The following is a 15249-nucleotide window of genomic DNA, read 5'->3' as shown; positions in this document are numbered from 1 at the left end:
TGCAAGATGAAAATCAAAATGTTTGTCTGTGTTGAATGCATTTGTGCAAACTTTCCTTGAGAGCTTCATTTGAAGAGGATGTAACTTAACATAATTTTGAGCCGTTAATATGGGATGTTTCAGATTCATGTTGTTGACATTGAGCTTTCTCCTACTGTCTTTTGTTAAACTATGGAAACATTGATATTGAGCTACTGTTTACATGGAAAGTTAAAAATAGTTTTAAAAAAAAATCAAAAAAAATTACCCAGTTGCTGTCTACTCTCTTAAGTGACGAGGTTACAAGTGTCTACTAATGGATCCACATGGATAATGTGAAGGAACTGCCGTGGAATTGATAACAGTTAAACATTTTGCTTTAAACATTTTTCTGGTTCCTAACTAAGACCAAAAAAAGGGAGGGGGTGTCTAATAGAACTAATTCCTGCTATCTGTGTTTAAACATTGCATAGCCTTGAAGACAATTATTTACAGTAAATGTACTATTTGTTCTAGTGATACAATTTTGTGTCTGCTGATGAAGTTCTGTTGTGGATGCCTTGGTGCTTAGACAGCAATGTTCCACCGTTACTGGGTGGTTAAAATATTGCATCTTTATTCTAATGTCATAGAATACGCAATGTAGACTTACGTGTGGGTGTCTTGCCACAGACCCTCATGACTGTAAAGATAATGTGATGGTGTTTTTTTTTTCTGTGGATGAACATGCCCTATGAACCATAGAGGTTACCTAGTTTAGAGTGCCCACAAGGTCCTAGTTCTTCTTTTACCACCCAGGGAAGAGGTCAGATGTGTCTCTTCTCCCTCTTTCTAAGACTTAAGCAGACAGAGAGGCCTGAAGCAGGGAGAGCAACAGGAATTTTAATCTTTTTCTTGTAAGCCACTGCATTTCTTCCTGTAGTCTTCCAGCTCTTATTTTGATGTTAGTTACAGTAGCATTTGCATATTGGGGATTTTTTTTTTTCTCTCCTTGTCTCTCAACTATGATTTGAAGAACACGGTACTTGGCCGCTGTTGCTATCCCTCAGCTATTACTAGCTGTGCGTTTCCCCTTCCATTCCAAAGAAAACAAAGGAGCAGAGACACCACAAGCAAGGAAAACCAGGATTATCAGATCATTTTCAAGGGCTTTGTCTTTCAGAGTTCTTTCTCTTCCAAACTTTAGAGCTTGTTGTAATAGAAACATTTTTCTCACCATGTCCATGGATTGTTCCAGGTTTATTTTTCTCTCCAGTCATTTTGGAAGTATGTAGTCCTCTGCTACTCAGAAATGTTGGAAAGGAAGTTGAAACCAAGAGCCTTTTTGGCTTTGCTGTGATAGACCAGGAGTTTCCTTTACACTGCCGTTTGAGAATTGACCTTGTGAGGGATTAGATCTGTTTGAAGAATGAAAACAATTGCTTTTCACTTCTTGAATTCTACAGACCCTTTGTTCTCTTGGGGTTTTTGCTGCAACCTCTGAGAAAAGATTATGTTTAAAATTTTTCACTTATTGGATGGTTTAAAGTGATCCTCTCCAGCTGTTGCTGTGCCCATGGTAATCTTGGCGTTCTTGACCATTGGAGAAATGGGAGCACATAGGACTTATATTTGTTACCTCTTTAATCTCAGTCTTCAGCTCTCAGAAAATTCGGCTTGGAAGTTTCCCATCTCTGTCTTGTCTGGTTCCATCTCCTCTTTCATTTTTGTCTGACGTGATTTATGCAAAAATGTAACTGCAGATAGGTAGATGCTGGAGATTGAGGTGTTCTTTTTTCTGTGTCCTTCCCCCTCAGATACTCTGTTTTTTTCCAGATGTCTTATGAGAATATGCTCTGGTAGAACCTGCTTTTTTTTTTGGCTTAAAAGTAGTCCATCTTGGGGAATCATTTCTACAGATGAAAGGAGTGTCGTAACCTGTCCTGTATTCCTGCATTTGTGAGTTGTGCTCAGGACAGGGATTATAGCTGAGAGAGCAAGCTCTTGGTTTTCCACATGTATGTTTTTTCATGTTATGTTCAGATAGTATCTGTGTTTCCTGGTTGACTGGTACCACTGTCCAGGCTTCCCCCCCCCCCCGCCCAGTGTAATCTTGGCCACAATGGAGGTGATGGGGTGTTTTTTTTTTTTTCTTTTTTTTTTCTTTTATTTTTTGGTGATACCTGTTTTTGTGGAGTAATTGGGGTGGGGGAGAATACATTTGCTGCTTGTTTGAGGCTCCTTTGTTATTTGACCCAATTAAGGGAAGCTTGAGCCAGTCTCAGCTGAGATTTCTGAGATGAGATGAGCTCACTGTCAGCAGGGTGTATGCACTTCAGGAGTTCTTGCTTAGGTGGACAATTTTTTTTGAATGCCTAGCTGTCCTAAAGCATGAGGTACCTTTCTGTTGATTTTAAGTCTTGGATTGGACTAGATCTCTGAGCTTGCTAAGGCTTTTGTTCCTCTAGGCTGCCCAAACTACAGTTCTTTGTTGCAGGTTGACAGCTCCTGTGTGGTGCAGTAGTGAGGAAAAAAATCTCTTTGCATCCATGTACCCATTTGGAGAAACTGAATGTGTAGTGTAGTTACTGAAGGTGAGTCTATTTGTAGAGCTCAGACCTTGTGGAAAGCTTTCACGCTCAAACCCAAGCTGAGTTTGTGAAATCATACGTACAGAGGACTCATCTGTCCTAATGGTGATGTAGTCTTTTCTTTTTGTTACGAATTTGATCTCTAATAGTATATCAAGAAATAGGTCTGATTGTTAGTATTTTTAACTAGTTGTCTGCTGAACATAGCCATTTAAGATTCTCTGAAAGATCTAATTCTTCTGATTTTTCTTAGGACTTGGAATACCCTGAGGATAAGATTGTTGCCATGGGTTCCAGTAGGGACATTCCAGTTCTAACAGAGTCTGTCTGAGTGAGGGTTCCTCATGAGGTGCCATTCTTATCTTATGGAGTAGAAAATTGTTGTTTACTCTCTTTACTATACCTGATTGCAGTACAGAGTACACAGAAGGGTAATTGCAAAGAAGTCTCTCCTGATCTTGCACCAGAGGCTATTCTGGTAGAGGTCACTATATCTAAGGAAGGATTTTCAGATCTTCCCTTTGCTTGCAGAACCAAGGATGCAGACAACACTGTACAGCCAAATCACAACACATTAAGACCCACAGTCTATATGATCATGCCATTGGAATCTCTTCTAACTTAGTATGGGAAGTACTTAATAGGAAAATTTACCGTAGGTGGAAGCAGTGGATACTCTACTGTTATGATTCTAGGGAAAAATGTAAGTCCTCCTAGAGGACCTGTATCTTGATCATATTGAGCTATTTGAGCTGAAGGAACAAAGTTGTTAAGCAGGCCTTGATTCTGTCAGTCAGACACATGAAAGTACTTGTATCTTTCTCATTCAGCCTCTATTAAATTAACAGACAATCTGGCAACAAGTCAGTCCAGTCAGGGCTTCTTACGGCAGTGGGATGTCACCTTGTTCATATGCACTTTGTAAGGGTAATCTTTTGAATCTCTGAAGTAAGATGCCATTGCATCTTTCCAATTTCTATCTATTGTTACTTCTCTGAATTTTTGTGGGGTCTAGATCCCATGATTCCTATGATTATTTTTTTAAAAATTATTTTAATCCATCTCACGTGGATGTATGTAGGCACTTCCTGATGTAACTGACAGATATTTGTCGTTGTCTTTCCTTCCTGGTCTTCTCACATCCAGGACAGGAGACCTTTGTCATTGAGAGACCACACCTCTGAGTAGGTGCTGTAACTTCTGCCTTACTGATTTCTATGTAACATATTACTGGAAAATGTGTTATGGATTGATCTTGATAGAGCATGCTCTTCCAAAATAGAAGTATATTCTACGACAACTTAGGCATTCCTCTGTCTGTGCTCAAGTACCTGTCTTTAACATCTAAGACAAGATTTTTTTTTTGAGATCTTTATACCTTGAGTCAATTGTTTTAATCTTTTTTATACTGCAATGGAGATCTAATTTGAGGGAAGAATGATTTTATTATTAACTTGTTCAAGTTAAAATGAGTATGTGATCTGGCAAGGAGTTTGCTTGCTAGTAGGTAGTGTTGGGATGTGTAGTATATGCATCAGCTTGTCTTCTCTTTCTCCTTGCGGTTCAGTATCTTTCTGATTGCACAATATTCAGATGCATGTGCCAGCAAGGGATGGAATATAAGCCTTTTTACACACTATTTGGACAAAAGAATTCCTCAGTCTTGAGTGTCTGTGGAAAGTCATCTAGAATAAATTACGAGCAGGTGGATGGAAATAAAAAGAAAACTTTGAACCTGAAGAATTCAGCTTTAGATCAGCTTTATTTTATCTACTGGAACTTTTTCACATACCTAGCATTACAATCGGAATATATACGTTTGACTGCTGATGTTAAAATATTTGGCTGTGATGTGATAAATATTTCCCTATTTCTCTTCTTCCTACACCATAGCTTGTGAGTCTGTGACACAGTTTTCGTTATCAAAATATATATTCACATGTTCAGAGTATAGAAGAAAATTTGTAAACTATTTAATACCTCTGTGCTGTGTTCCGTCAGATGTCTTCAAGTAGTTAAATATTGCCCCGTTCCTCTGTTCTTTAAATGCTCCCCACCCTCAAACATGTGGATTATTCTCCTTGCACTATACTATAGAAAGGAGTACTGGGAGAAAAAAAAAACCATGGAGTCACTAAATTTTCCCCTTTAAGCTGAGATAAACAGATCAGCTTATAACCTTGTTTTTGCAAAAATGACCACGGGTAACATTGTTAAAAATTCTTTTGGCAGTTATCTTCTGTATGCTTTTTTAATAGGTTCTTTTTAAAAAATTACAAAATGACTTTGTTTACAGATAGCAGATCAGATGTTCTTTCATAGTGATTATCGGCCCCTTATCCGTGATGCCAACAACTTTGTCCTGGATGAACAGACACAGCAGGCTCCACACCTTATGCCTCCCCCATTTTTGGTTGATGTGGATGGCAACCCTCATCCTGCAAGGTATCAAAGACTAGTTCCTGGTCGTGAGAACTGCAGGGAGGAACAGCTTATTCCTCAGATGGGAGTGACATCTTCAGGTATGGAAAATTTCACTTCACTACACAGTAGCCTATCTAGTTACCTCCAGGTGTTCTACGCTTTCCCTTTCACTTCGTCCTTTTTCTTCATTTCTGGGCATAGTAGTTCATGTAGTGTGGAAGAATTGCAACATCCTTGGCACTGATTGCTTGTGACAATTTCACTTACAGTATTGTTATCAATCAGGTCAGTACTAGTTGATACCACAATGCCAGTTAGCTTGGAGCTCGTTTGGTTATTGGAACAGTGTATGATGCTGTGTGAGCTTTGAGTTTATCTCTTTGGGGTAAGATTTTTGTTCTTCAGAAAACCTAGGAAATAGACTGATCTTCCACAGATCAGTTGGAACAGGTAACACCTGCAAGAAGAGAAAAATGAGAGGACACCTGAAACATGCAAAATCCTCTTCCTCTTAAGATGAAGGCAGTCGTTGAACTTAAGCTTTGATGGTTTGGTTAGAGAACTCTGAAGATTTGATGAGGATACAAAATCTAGGAAGTTCCTCAAAAGTGCTGTTCTCAGTGCACATGACGTGGGAGGAACATGCGTAGTTTGGGCCAGTGGCTGGCTGTTGGAAACTGCAAATGGGGTCCACGTGTGCGGGGCGATGCAGCAACAATGCCTACTTGTTAGGTCTTATAAGTTCGGTATTAGTATGGATGAGCAAACAGTGACTGGTGAAAGTAGCTTTAAACGTTTTCAAGATAAGCGTTAAGTATTTGGATATTCTTGGAAAACTGACTGCACCTGTAAATAGTGGCTTATATGTACACCATACTTAAGCCTGTAGCATGTCAGACATTCCAAGAAGGTTAATTGACAGTGTTGTTACCAAAAGATCTCTTTATCCTCATTTGTAGACCTGAGGATTATAAGCCACTGAATCCTTACATAATATTTTTTCAGGAACATTTCTGTATTTCCTCCAAAATTATAGGAAGAAATGTTATCTGAGAAGCAACTGTAAGAAGGAGAAAATCCTTTCTGGTGAACGTATGCCATGTTTTCTCTCATAACCTTTTAGCTAGTGGCTTTGAAGCTAAATTCATTTTCCAAGAAAGGATTTGATTTTACTTCATTGTTACAGTTACAGCATGGATCCATGACATTCTGAAATTCTCCAAATTTGAAAATGTCCTGGGCATATTCTCTAATTTAATATCTTGAAACAAGTCAGACTCTGCACACAGATCCGACAGTACTAAATGTAATGGTGTGGCTGCATGACACATGCATGCCTATAAGAAGATGATGTCCATAGGATTTTCCCTAACAGCAGGAAACGATCAACCAGGCTGACAGCCAGAGAAATTATGGAGAGACAGGAGACATTTTTCTACCTCTTTAGAATTTATCAATCTTATACATAGTCTAATGCAGAGCTAAACTGTTTTCATATATTTTATATGTTCCCTTCCACTAAGGAAGCTCCATTTCTTTCTGAAACTTTATTGTGGGATTTGATGGATCTCCCTCAGAGCACTGACAATTTATTTCTTGTCAGGTTTCCTGTAGGGGCCTGTAAGAGTAGGGAGAATTCAGATAGTCATGCTTGATTTACTGTTTAGATGTACATGAAGCTCCTTTAAACCAGATGTTTTGAAAAAATCAAATATCTACCATTGTCTTTATTACTTCATTTTTTTAAAAACGTGCTGTTACTGGCAAAGGCAAAATCGCGCAAGCTAGATACATAAAAAACATTCATTTTGTTTAGGTAGCAGTTTCCTTATTTAAGATCATTCTTGGGTTGTTAGTAGTATTTCCCATTGTTTTCAGTAGACAGTATGTCTGCTCATGAGATCACCAAATAAATCTGACTGTCTTGCTACATAAGTCGGGAAACATCCAGCTGTGGTTATACCAGAGCTTATTCCATGATTCCAAGCTTCTGCTGCTTTAGGGAGGTTGATTTCAACTACAATAACCTTGAAATGGTGAGAGCACTATCTTAAATATTTATGTTCTTTCTGCATACTATCATCTATTAAGAGTTGGCTGCTTCTGTCTAGCCACATAATCAAAGCTCTTCATTTCATAGCACAATTACTGTAATATCTTGTCTTTGATCTTGCAAAGTGCAGTTTATACTATGATGTCTCTTTGGAATCATGCTGGAAAAATAATTTCTGTAGCTTGTTTCTTTGAACATTATCATTCCTCGTTACAAAGTTTTGCAAGTTCTGCTTCTCTTGACCAGAGCTTCCCACCACTCCACTCCACCATCTAACTATTCTGTGTGTGGAGGTATCTGACTTCCTTTCCAAATCAGTACTGTAACCCTTGCCTCCTTCTCCATGTATGTTGTGAGCATGAAAAGAGGGTTTGTGTTGTTTATGCTTACATGCTGTGTCTTTTGCTTGATGCACAGGAGCAGTGTTATCACCTTATAATCACTTCTGTGAGAACTATTTCCCGTCTTTTATTCAAGAGACCTACCCAAAAGGAGGTTTCTTGGCTCTTTTACATACCAAAGAAAATTACCATTACTTAACCTATGTCATCATTATGCCTATGTGGAGCTCAATCAAGCATTTTTACTGCTTGGTGTTCTCCAATATAAGTAATTATTTTCTAATTCAGTTAGACCTTCTTGGTGTAGTCCTTTCGTTGAAGCTCATACTGAAGTGTTTTATAATGCATTTGAGGCAGGCTAAGCGCATATTTGAACAATTTACGTGGACTGAGCTGACAAACAACAGTTGTATTAACCTTCTGTGACTTGTTGGCACTTGATCAAATTTAAACTTTTATTAGGAGTGGCATGTGATCGTCTTGACCCTGCTCCAGAAAATACAATGCTCTCAATATATCCAGAAAAAAATTGTTTTGTTTTAAAAATGGCTATTATAAAAATATGCATTAGCTCGTACTTATGCATGATTTTATATTGTACTTCTGAATTTCAAAGCTACAACTTAGATGAACTGTTTGTAACGTTTGGTTCTTCAAATCAATATTTATATGTTGTTCCCTTGTATATTTTACTTCACAGGATTGAATCAAGTTCTTAGTCAACAAGCAAATCAAGAAGTTAGTCCGTTGGATAGCATGATTCAAAGACTTCAGCAAGAGCAGGACCAGAGACGTTCTGGGGAGGCGGGAACCAGTAGTACCAGCCGGATAGGCAGAGGTTGGTTACTGGGGGATGGGTGTTGTGGCTTTTCTGTTGAAACAGCTGAGAGTTGGAAAACGTAAATCACATTATTGTGCATGATTTGTGCATTTTGTTGAACTCCTTTCTGGTAAAGGAGGTATGGAGCCATAGAGAATAATACAGCTTTCCCATAATACAGCTTTTTTTATGTTTTTGCAAAATCTTAGGATTCTTAACATTACAAAATTATCTTTGTTAAAGTTATTGTCTGCTTGTTCAGGGAACTTGCAGCAACTGCTTTCCCTTAGAAGTAACTACCCTACTGTTCAATCTGGAATCGGCCATCTACTTGATCAAAATCTGAATTGTCTCAAATAAGGAAATAGGAGGGAGAAAAGAGGAAGGTGCTGCTTGTTTCTCAGTACAGATGTTCCATGTTTCAGTGTCTTGGACTAGGTAACACGGTAGTTTTCAACACTTAAAAAAATCATGGTTGACCATCCACCTCAGTAAGCAAGAATAGGTTGTGTGTGGAAAGATCTGGAAAAACGTTGAAATTTTGCAATGGTGTAGGTGTTTGAAGGATCTTGCATGTGATGTGGGTTTGGTTTGTGATTTTGGTTGTGTGTTGTGGGTTTTTTTGATCTTTTGAACATTTCAATTTCTTGTCTGTAAATTTTACAGCTTGGATTCCTAATAATTTCTAGTGTTGTGGCTTCATTTTTTTGAAGGTAGAAGACCGTTTAAGGAATACACTAAGTTCAGTGAGATAGCTCACTCTTTTATAACACAGATCTAGAGTGCAGTAGCAATAGTCAGTTTCGCATAAGTGTTTTCAAAAGCATTTTTAAAGAAAAGCAAACTAATGAAACATTTGCTCAACTTCAGGTTGTTGATACATCTGCTTCTTCTCAATGTGAACTTTTAAACAGAGTACTGCAGCCCAGTAGCTGTTTAAGCGTGTATGTTGTGGTAACTATAGAAACTGCTGAAATAGTTATGTTCAGTTAGTATTTGAATTCTTTTGAAGCAATAGTTTAAGTAATTTTTTTTCCCTTTCATTTTGAGCTTTTCTTTTTAAATGCCTCCTTTAGAAAGTACAACTGTCACTTTTTGAATTTTTAGGATCTGTAAGTTCTACCTCAGAAGTACATTCGCCACCAAATATAGGATTAAGACGTAGTGGACAGATCGAAGGTGTGCGTCAGATGCATAGCAACGCACCAAGAAGTGAAATAGCCACCGAGCGGGACCTTGTGGCTTGGAGTCGAAGGGTTGTAGTGCCTGAACTGTCTTCTGGTGTGGCCAGGTAAACATAGGCCAAGTTTGCAGTGAATTGTAGTTTGGTGAACTTAATTAAATTGAACAGTTTTGGAATTCACATTGTCATGGAACTACTTGTGTGGTATTAACTATTCTGTGGTCTCGTATTTCTTATAAAATCAGTTGTTGTTTGCATATCACTTGAAAAATCTTGGAATTATAGAAGTATTGTGAATAAAAATTGAGTCTTTAACAAATGATGGAGTAATTTAACTTGTATATGCAATGGGATTTAACTACCTCAATGTTTTCTGACTTGTAACGTAAGATTACAGTATGTTTTAACTCCATTTGTTCCTGCCATTATATGGCATTTTATGGCTGTGACACTGACCTTTCCAAACTGGAACTTTGTTTCAGTAATTAACTCTCGTGATGAATACTTACATCAATAAGTCAAAAAAACCCTACTAGCCACAGTCAAACATAAACTGTTGTAGCTTTTTGAAATAAGATTGAAATCTTACTTTGTTCAGAAAGGGTAATTTTGAAGCCATATTCTGACTGTAAAGATAAGAACTACTGTTCAAAGAACATTATAAATGTTGAATATTTATTCCTTGATTTGGAATAGATCCTATCAGTTGTAGTATTTTGCTTTAAAGTTAACATCTCAATTGTCTTTTTTACAGTAGGCAGGAAGAATGGAGAACAGCAAAGGGAGAAGAAGAAGTTTTTTTTTTCGGAAGAGAAAAGAAAACATGTAATGAGTCACGTTCAAAGAGAAAACAAAATACCTACTTTCTCTAAGGTAAATAGTCACTTTTACCTTTTCGCAGTAAGAAGCGTAAAATTTAACTTGATGTGCTAGGCCACATAAGTTTGCATTCCTCTTCTCAGTTTTAAATTTAAAAACCAGGGGTACAGGACTTTGTTTACCTCCCCAGAATGAGGAAGCATGTGTCTACTGCTGTTTCACTATGTTCCGAGTAAACAATGAGGATTGCTTTTAGAACCCCCTAAGTGAGAAACCCTGTGAATCTGGTGGTAGTGACATGATCTGCTGCAGAGAGGCTGTCGCTATTAATCAATACATCCTGCTACCGTAGTCTGCTGTTCGATATACCGTTCTGTGGAAAGATTTGATTAAAGCTCAAGTCACAGTTCTTAACCTTAACACATTTAAATACATCGCCATATACAAAATTGGGTATTTTTTCTTATAGCACCCTAATAATCATATTGCAGTTTTATATGGGATATTTGTAAGTCATGCTTTTTGCTAGAGTTGGAATACATTTTTTGGAAAAGAGGAAACCAGAATAGATGAAATAGAAGGGAATGGATTGTATTAAAAATTATATTGTCATAACTGATTTAATGTTTTCATATACCTTGCAAAAAAAAAAAGTATGATATGCCTTTATGCTGGTAAGAAAATGTGAAAGGATGTATAGTCTATATTTACAAAAATTGTTTTATGTCTTGTTAGTTAGAAATTAGTTTTATCTATGCATCTCACGTGCTTATCTGTGCTTTTCTAGCTAAACAGCCAACTGTATTTCATAATAAAGGAAGTAAATTTTAAGCAACTGTAAAGGAGAAAGCATACTTTGGGTTTTGTAGTATGCTTATTCTAGATGAGACTGTTTCACCCTTAATCAAAACCTTAGTAAAATACAGACCTTCAAGGCCACCTGCAAATTGTCCATTGAAAAGTAAAAATGACTTCTGGGGTTCAAGGTGGAAAAATGAAGAAATGAAATATTAAGTACAAAAGACTATGTAGTTCTTAACTTTATCAGCATGCCATACTTAATGCCTGTGCTGTTTATTATTCACTTTCTTGGGAAGGAAGGGACTGAGATTGAAAGCAATCTGAAAATAAGTAAATTTCAGAAGCTTAGTAGTGTTTCTGTATCTTTTTAATAATGATTAATTAATTTTATATCCAGTAGAGTAAATTTGGGATGGGCAAGTTTCTACTTGGTATTAAATTTGAGTGTTCAGTTTTGCTTCTTTTTTTCATACTCAACCAAATAAAGTTTTCAAAAGAAGTGAGATGAACACTCCCCCTCCCTGAAACAGTCCCCTAATAATTTTCAATTTCTTTATTAAATTTCTTAATATTTTTCTTCAGTTTCTTTCTTCTATTAAAATTCTGTGCATTGCTATCTTAAGAAATGGTACCGATATGCTAATTGCAGTACTGCAGTCACAAACATTAAGTGTGTTTGCCCAAGTATTTTTTCAGTGTATCTCCAGTTTTTGTATGTAGAGGGAAGAAGCTCTGTGCCGCTTAACGTTTTGGAGGTGGCCACGGCAGGGCTCACTAATTAAATACCAGGATATCAGAAATCTTGGTAACTCCTGTTTTTTCTCTTGGGAAGAATAGAAAATGAACCTCACAAGTTCAGATTTTAACAAACTTGTTTCTTGTCTTGAGGGGATGTATTTTGGTGCTGAATTATAGACTTTTAGTTTAATTAAACAATTGCACTGCTCAAAGATTTTTTTTTTTCCCCTTTTCTTCAGCTACAGCCTAGTCAAAAGATCTTTCCTGATAATGTGAATTCCTGACTTACCATTAAATTTCTAATGGGGTTACAGTTTTCCTGAAGTATCACTAGAACATAAAAATAGCAGAGCGGGCTAGTTGGTCCAGCATTTTGGTTTCAACAATTACTTTTATTTACATCTTTGAAACAAAGAAACTTATTATGGATGTTCTTGAAAATCTTTTCTCAGAGGAGAAAGTTTTTAGTCTCCAGACTTTAAAGGTAACACTGGATCCTTTTGAGCCCCATGTGTTTGTTGTGGATATTTATGCCCTTAAAATCCCTCAGAGCAAAAGCTAACTTAGGAAAAGCTCTCTTCAGTTTCATGTATTTACCCAGAAAAGAATGTGTCCCTCATTTATCTTCATCCCTGGAGGGTCTGTGATCTGGGTTCTGATGCGCAGAATGTGAGGGAGAGGTAACTTGGTAAATGCTGTAGTCACTTCGCACCTTTGTCCTGAGGAAATACAGCAAAAAGCAGACAGTCATGGTCTCTGCACTTGAGTATGTCAGTAAATTTTCCATATAGAAAGTATTGCTGAATTCAGTAACACTTTCAGAACTCTTAAACCTTACAGGATACTTTCTTACAGCATCTTGGGACAAAAAACTCACATTCTTCCATAGTTTATTCTTCATTAAATGTGCCTCTCTTTGGAGGACTCGGGTTGTTGAGAAGTAAGCTAATTCAAATCCCTTGAGATAAATCTCAGAGGGATTCAGAAATGAGTAGGTACCGAATGGGCTCTAAATAAGCAAATTTGTGGGAAGAGAAGGGTGCTTGATCCCAAGTGATTAAGTCTCCCAATTAAATAAATTGCTCAGATTTCAGTGATTTTCATTGTTGCATGAGCCAACACTTGCTCAGTAGTGTCTGAACTGGTGAATTGGAATCTTCAGTGTCCATAATAAAATCAAATAAACACCTGCGAAGGGAAGCAAGACTGGCTGCACTCCAAAAACTGTTGTGTCATATTTTTAGGGTTTTTTGAAATAGAAATTAGTAACTTAATTATAGAGTTCTTCTGTTGCTGCTCTTTACAATGACTGTGTGGCTTTGAATACAGGCTGTGTTGGATTGAAGATGGAACTGAAAAGTACTGTGTATATCTTCCTTTTCCTTGAGTGCGTGCAGTAGGTTTTGATACTGGTACCTTGCAATTTATATTACAGTAGTGTTGTGAGACTACAGTCCTCCTGTGTTGCATAGTGAATTCTTAAGTGTTTAGTGAGAGAATTTATGATCTAGAGGAGATGGCGAACACCTTGAACAAAACCAGAGGAAAACATCATCTTCTAGTAATCTATAGACCTAAGATTTACAGCGTAAAGAATTCTAGAAGGTGTCATCCTAAAGTACTGTCGGAGGGTCTGGGAACAGAGTAAACAGAGCTTTATTAAAACATTGTCCTCATACGCAAATTCAGTTGTATTCATAGCAATAGGAAATACTAATTTTTATATCAACTTTTGAAATTTATCAGTTCTGTTCATATAATAATGATAAAATAGTATTTTCTTCTGTGCCCTTCTAACTGAAAGGAGGCAAAAATACAGAAGTAAAATGAAAAGGATGGCAGGAACAAATGCTAGCATTTTGGATCACAGGCTAAAGTGTAGGTCAGTAAGGAAGAACACAGAGCAGCTGTAATTAGTTTTTGAGGAGATTCCAAAGTCCTATTACTGATTTTTAGTCCAGGGTCATTGTAGGGTCCGCTAAAAGTAGTACAGAATTACAGCTCAGTCTTTCTTCTTTAACAATATCTGCAACTTAGATGGAAGTCACAAGCATTCTGATATTTAAAAGCACATTGCCGGGTCACGTTGAGCTTCTCGTCAACCAACACCCCCCAAGTCCTCCTCCTCAGGGCTGCTCTCAATCCATTCTCTGCCTAGCCTGTGTTTGTGCTTGGGATTGCCCCCATCAGTGAACTTCACTGGGTTTGGAACAGTTCTCACTAATTTCTTACATGTATGGGATGTTGCAAGAGTAAAAACTAAGTAATTACAAGCACTGATCCAGACTTGAGGAGAATAAGGAATGATGCTCTTTAGCCAAAGAGAAAATGATAGGAGAAGAGGCAGTGGGCACAAACCACTGAAACAAAGGAAGCTTTGCCTGAAGGCAGGGAAGCAGTTCACTGTGAGGGTGACTGAGCACTGGCAGAGGCTGCTTAGAGATGTTGTGGAGTCTCCAGCATTGGAGATACTCAGAAGCTGTCTGGATGTAGTCCTGGGCAACTGGCTGTAGGTGACCCTGCTTGAGCAGGGGGTTGGACAAGATGACCTCCAGTGGTCCCCTCCAACCTCAACCATTCTGTGAAATAAAAACTGCTTTATACACTAACAGCTTGGGGGTTTTGTTGTATTTATCATCTGGGAGAACTCATGGTCATTGAAGAATGTTAAACTTGGACAAAGGTATATATTAATGACCTCAGTAATGCAAAAGTATGCCTCTCCAGAAAACTAAGAACTGAAATTCAACAAGGACAAATTTAAGTTTGAAGATAAATGTTGGCCTGAAGGGTTTATATAGCATATCTGGTCAAAAATAGTTATGTAGGCTACTTGACAAATTCATTTTTTTTCAGCATAACATTTCAAACGTAATGTTGTGAAAAGCATATGCAAAGAAAAAAAACCAGTTTCCTTTCTTTGTCTTAAAAGAGGCTGTGAGCATCTATTTAACGTTGGAGTTCTGATAGTGGACATATGCTTGTGCCCTGCCCCTGTTTAACTTTCTAGTAGAGGCTGATTCCTGTTGCCTTAAGAAAGGAGGAATCATTTTTGGATAAAGAATAGATACTGCTGATGAAGAAATGCTATGAAATTACTACAGCCAAAGCTTTCCAAAATTACTGCAGCCCTGTATGAAAGCGCAGCAAAGCTGTGGTTCCCGGTGGAGTCAGGGTTGTAAGGACGGTAGAATGCAGTGGTCGGAGTTGTCAGGACACCGCTGAGTTTCCACTGTAATTTTCACAAATGGTGTTAGGAAGGCCCTCAACAGTGTCCAGATGACGTGTTTGTATCTATCCCTATCAAATACAAGAAGTGCCATCATTTGTATTTCACAGAAAAACTGTTCTGACAGCAGCTGTAATTTGTAATGTATCTGTAGATGTGCTCTGGTATTGACTGGAAGCCTTGGATATGATACAAGGTACTTGTCAGCCTATATGACTGTTCATCAAAGTGCATTGAGAGAGAAAGGGATGATTGAACCTCAAATCATAGGTTATCTTGGCTTTATTTCCAA

At 37.6% G+C, this 15249-nt stretch overlaps 1 protein-coding gene across 1 annotated transcript in view; it reads left to right on the top strand.

Moving 5' to 3' along the window:
- The window catches only part of PHIP (pleckstrin homology domain interacting protein), an 82144-nt gene that overhangs the window by 33251 nt on the left and 33644 nt on the right, over positions 1-15249 (top strand). Inside the window, 5 exon segments of the mRNA XM_009708824.1 lie at positions 4846-5071; positions 8068-8205; positions 9295-9478; positions 10125-10166; positions 10168-10243. Of these exon segments, the coding sequence (XP_009707126.1) occupies positions 4846-5071; positions 8068-8205; positions 9295-9478; positions 10125-10166; positions 10168-10243 (666 nt within the window).

The sequence above is a fragment of the Cariama cristata genome, unplaced genomic scaffold (assembly GCF_000690535.1).
Source record: "Cariama cristata isolate BGI_N322 unplaced genomic scaffold, ASM69053v1 scaffold3401, whole genome shotgun sequence".
NCBI classification, from domain to species: domain Eukaryota; kingdom Metazoa; phylum Chordata; class Aves; order Cariamiformes; family Cariamidae; genus Cariama; species Cariama cristata.
Note: the sequence above shows the minus strand (reverse complement) of the source record. Positions and strands in the feature narration are given on the sequence as shown.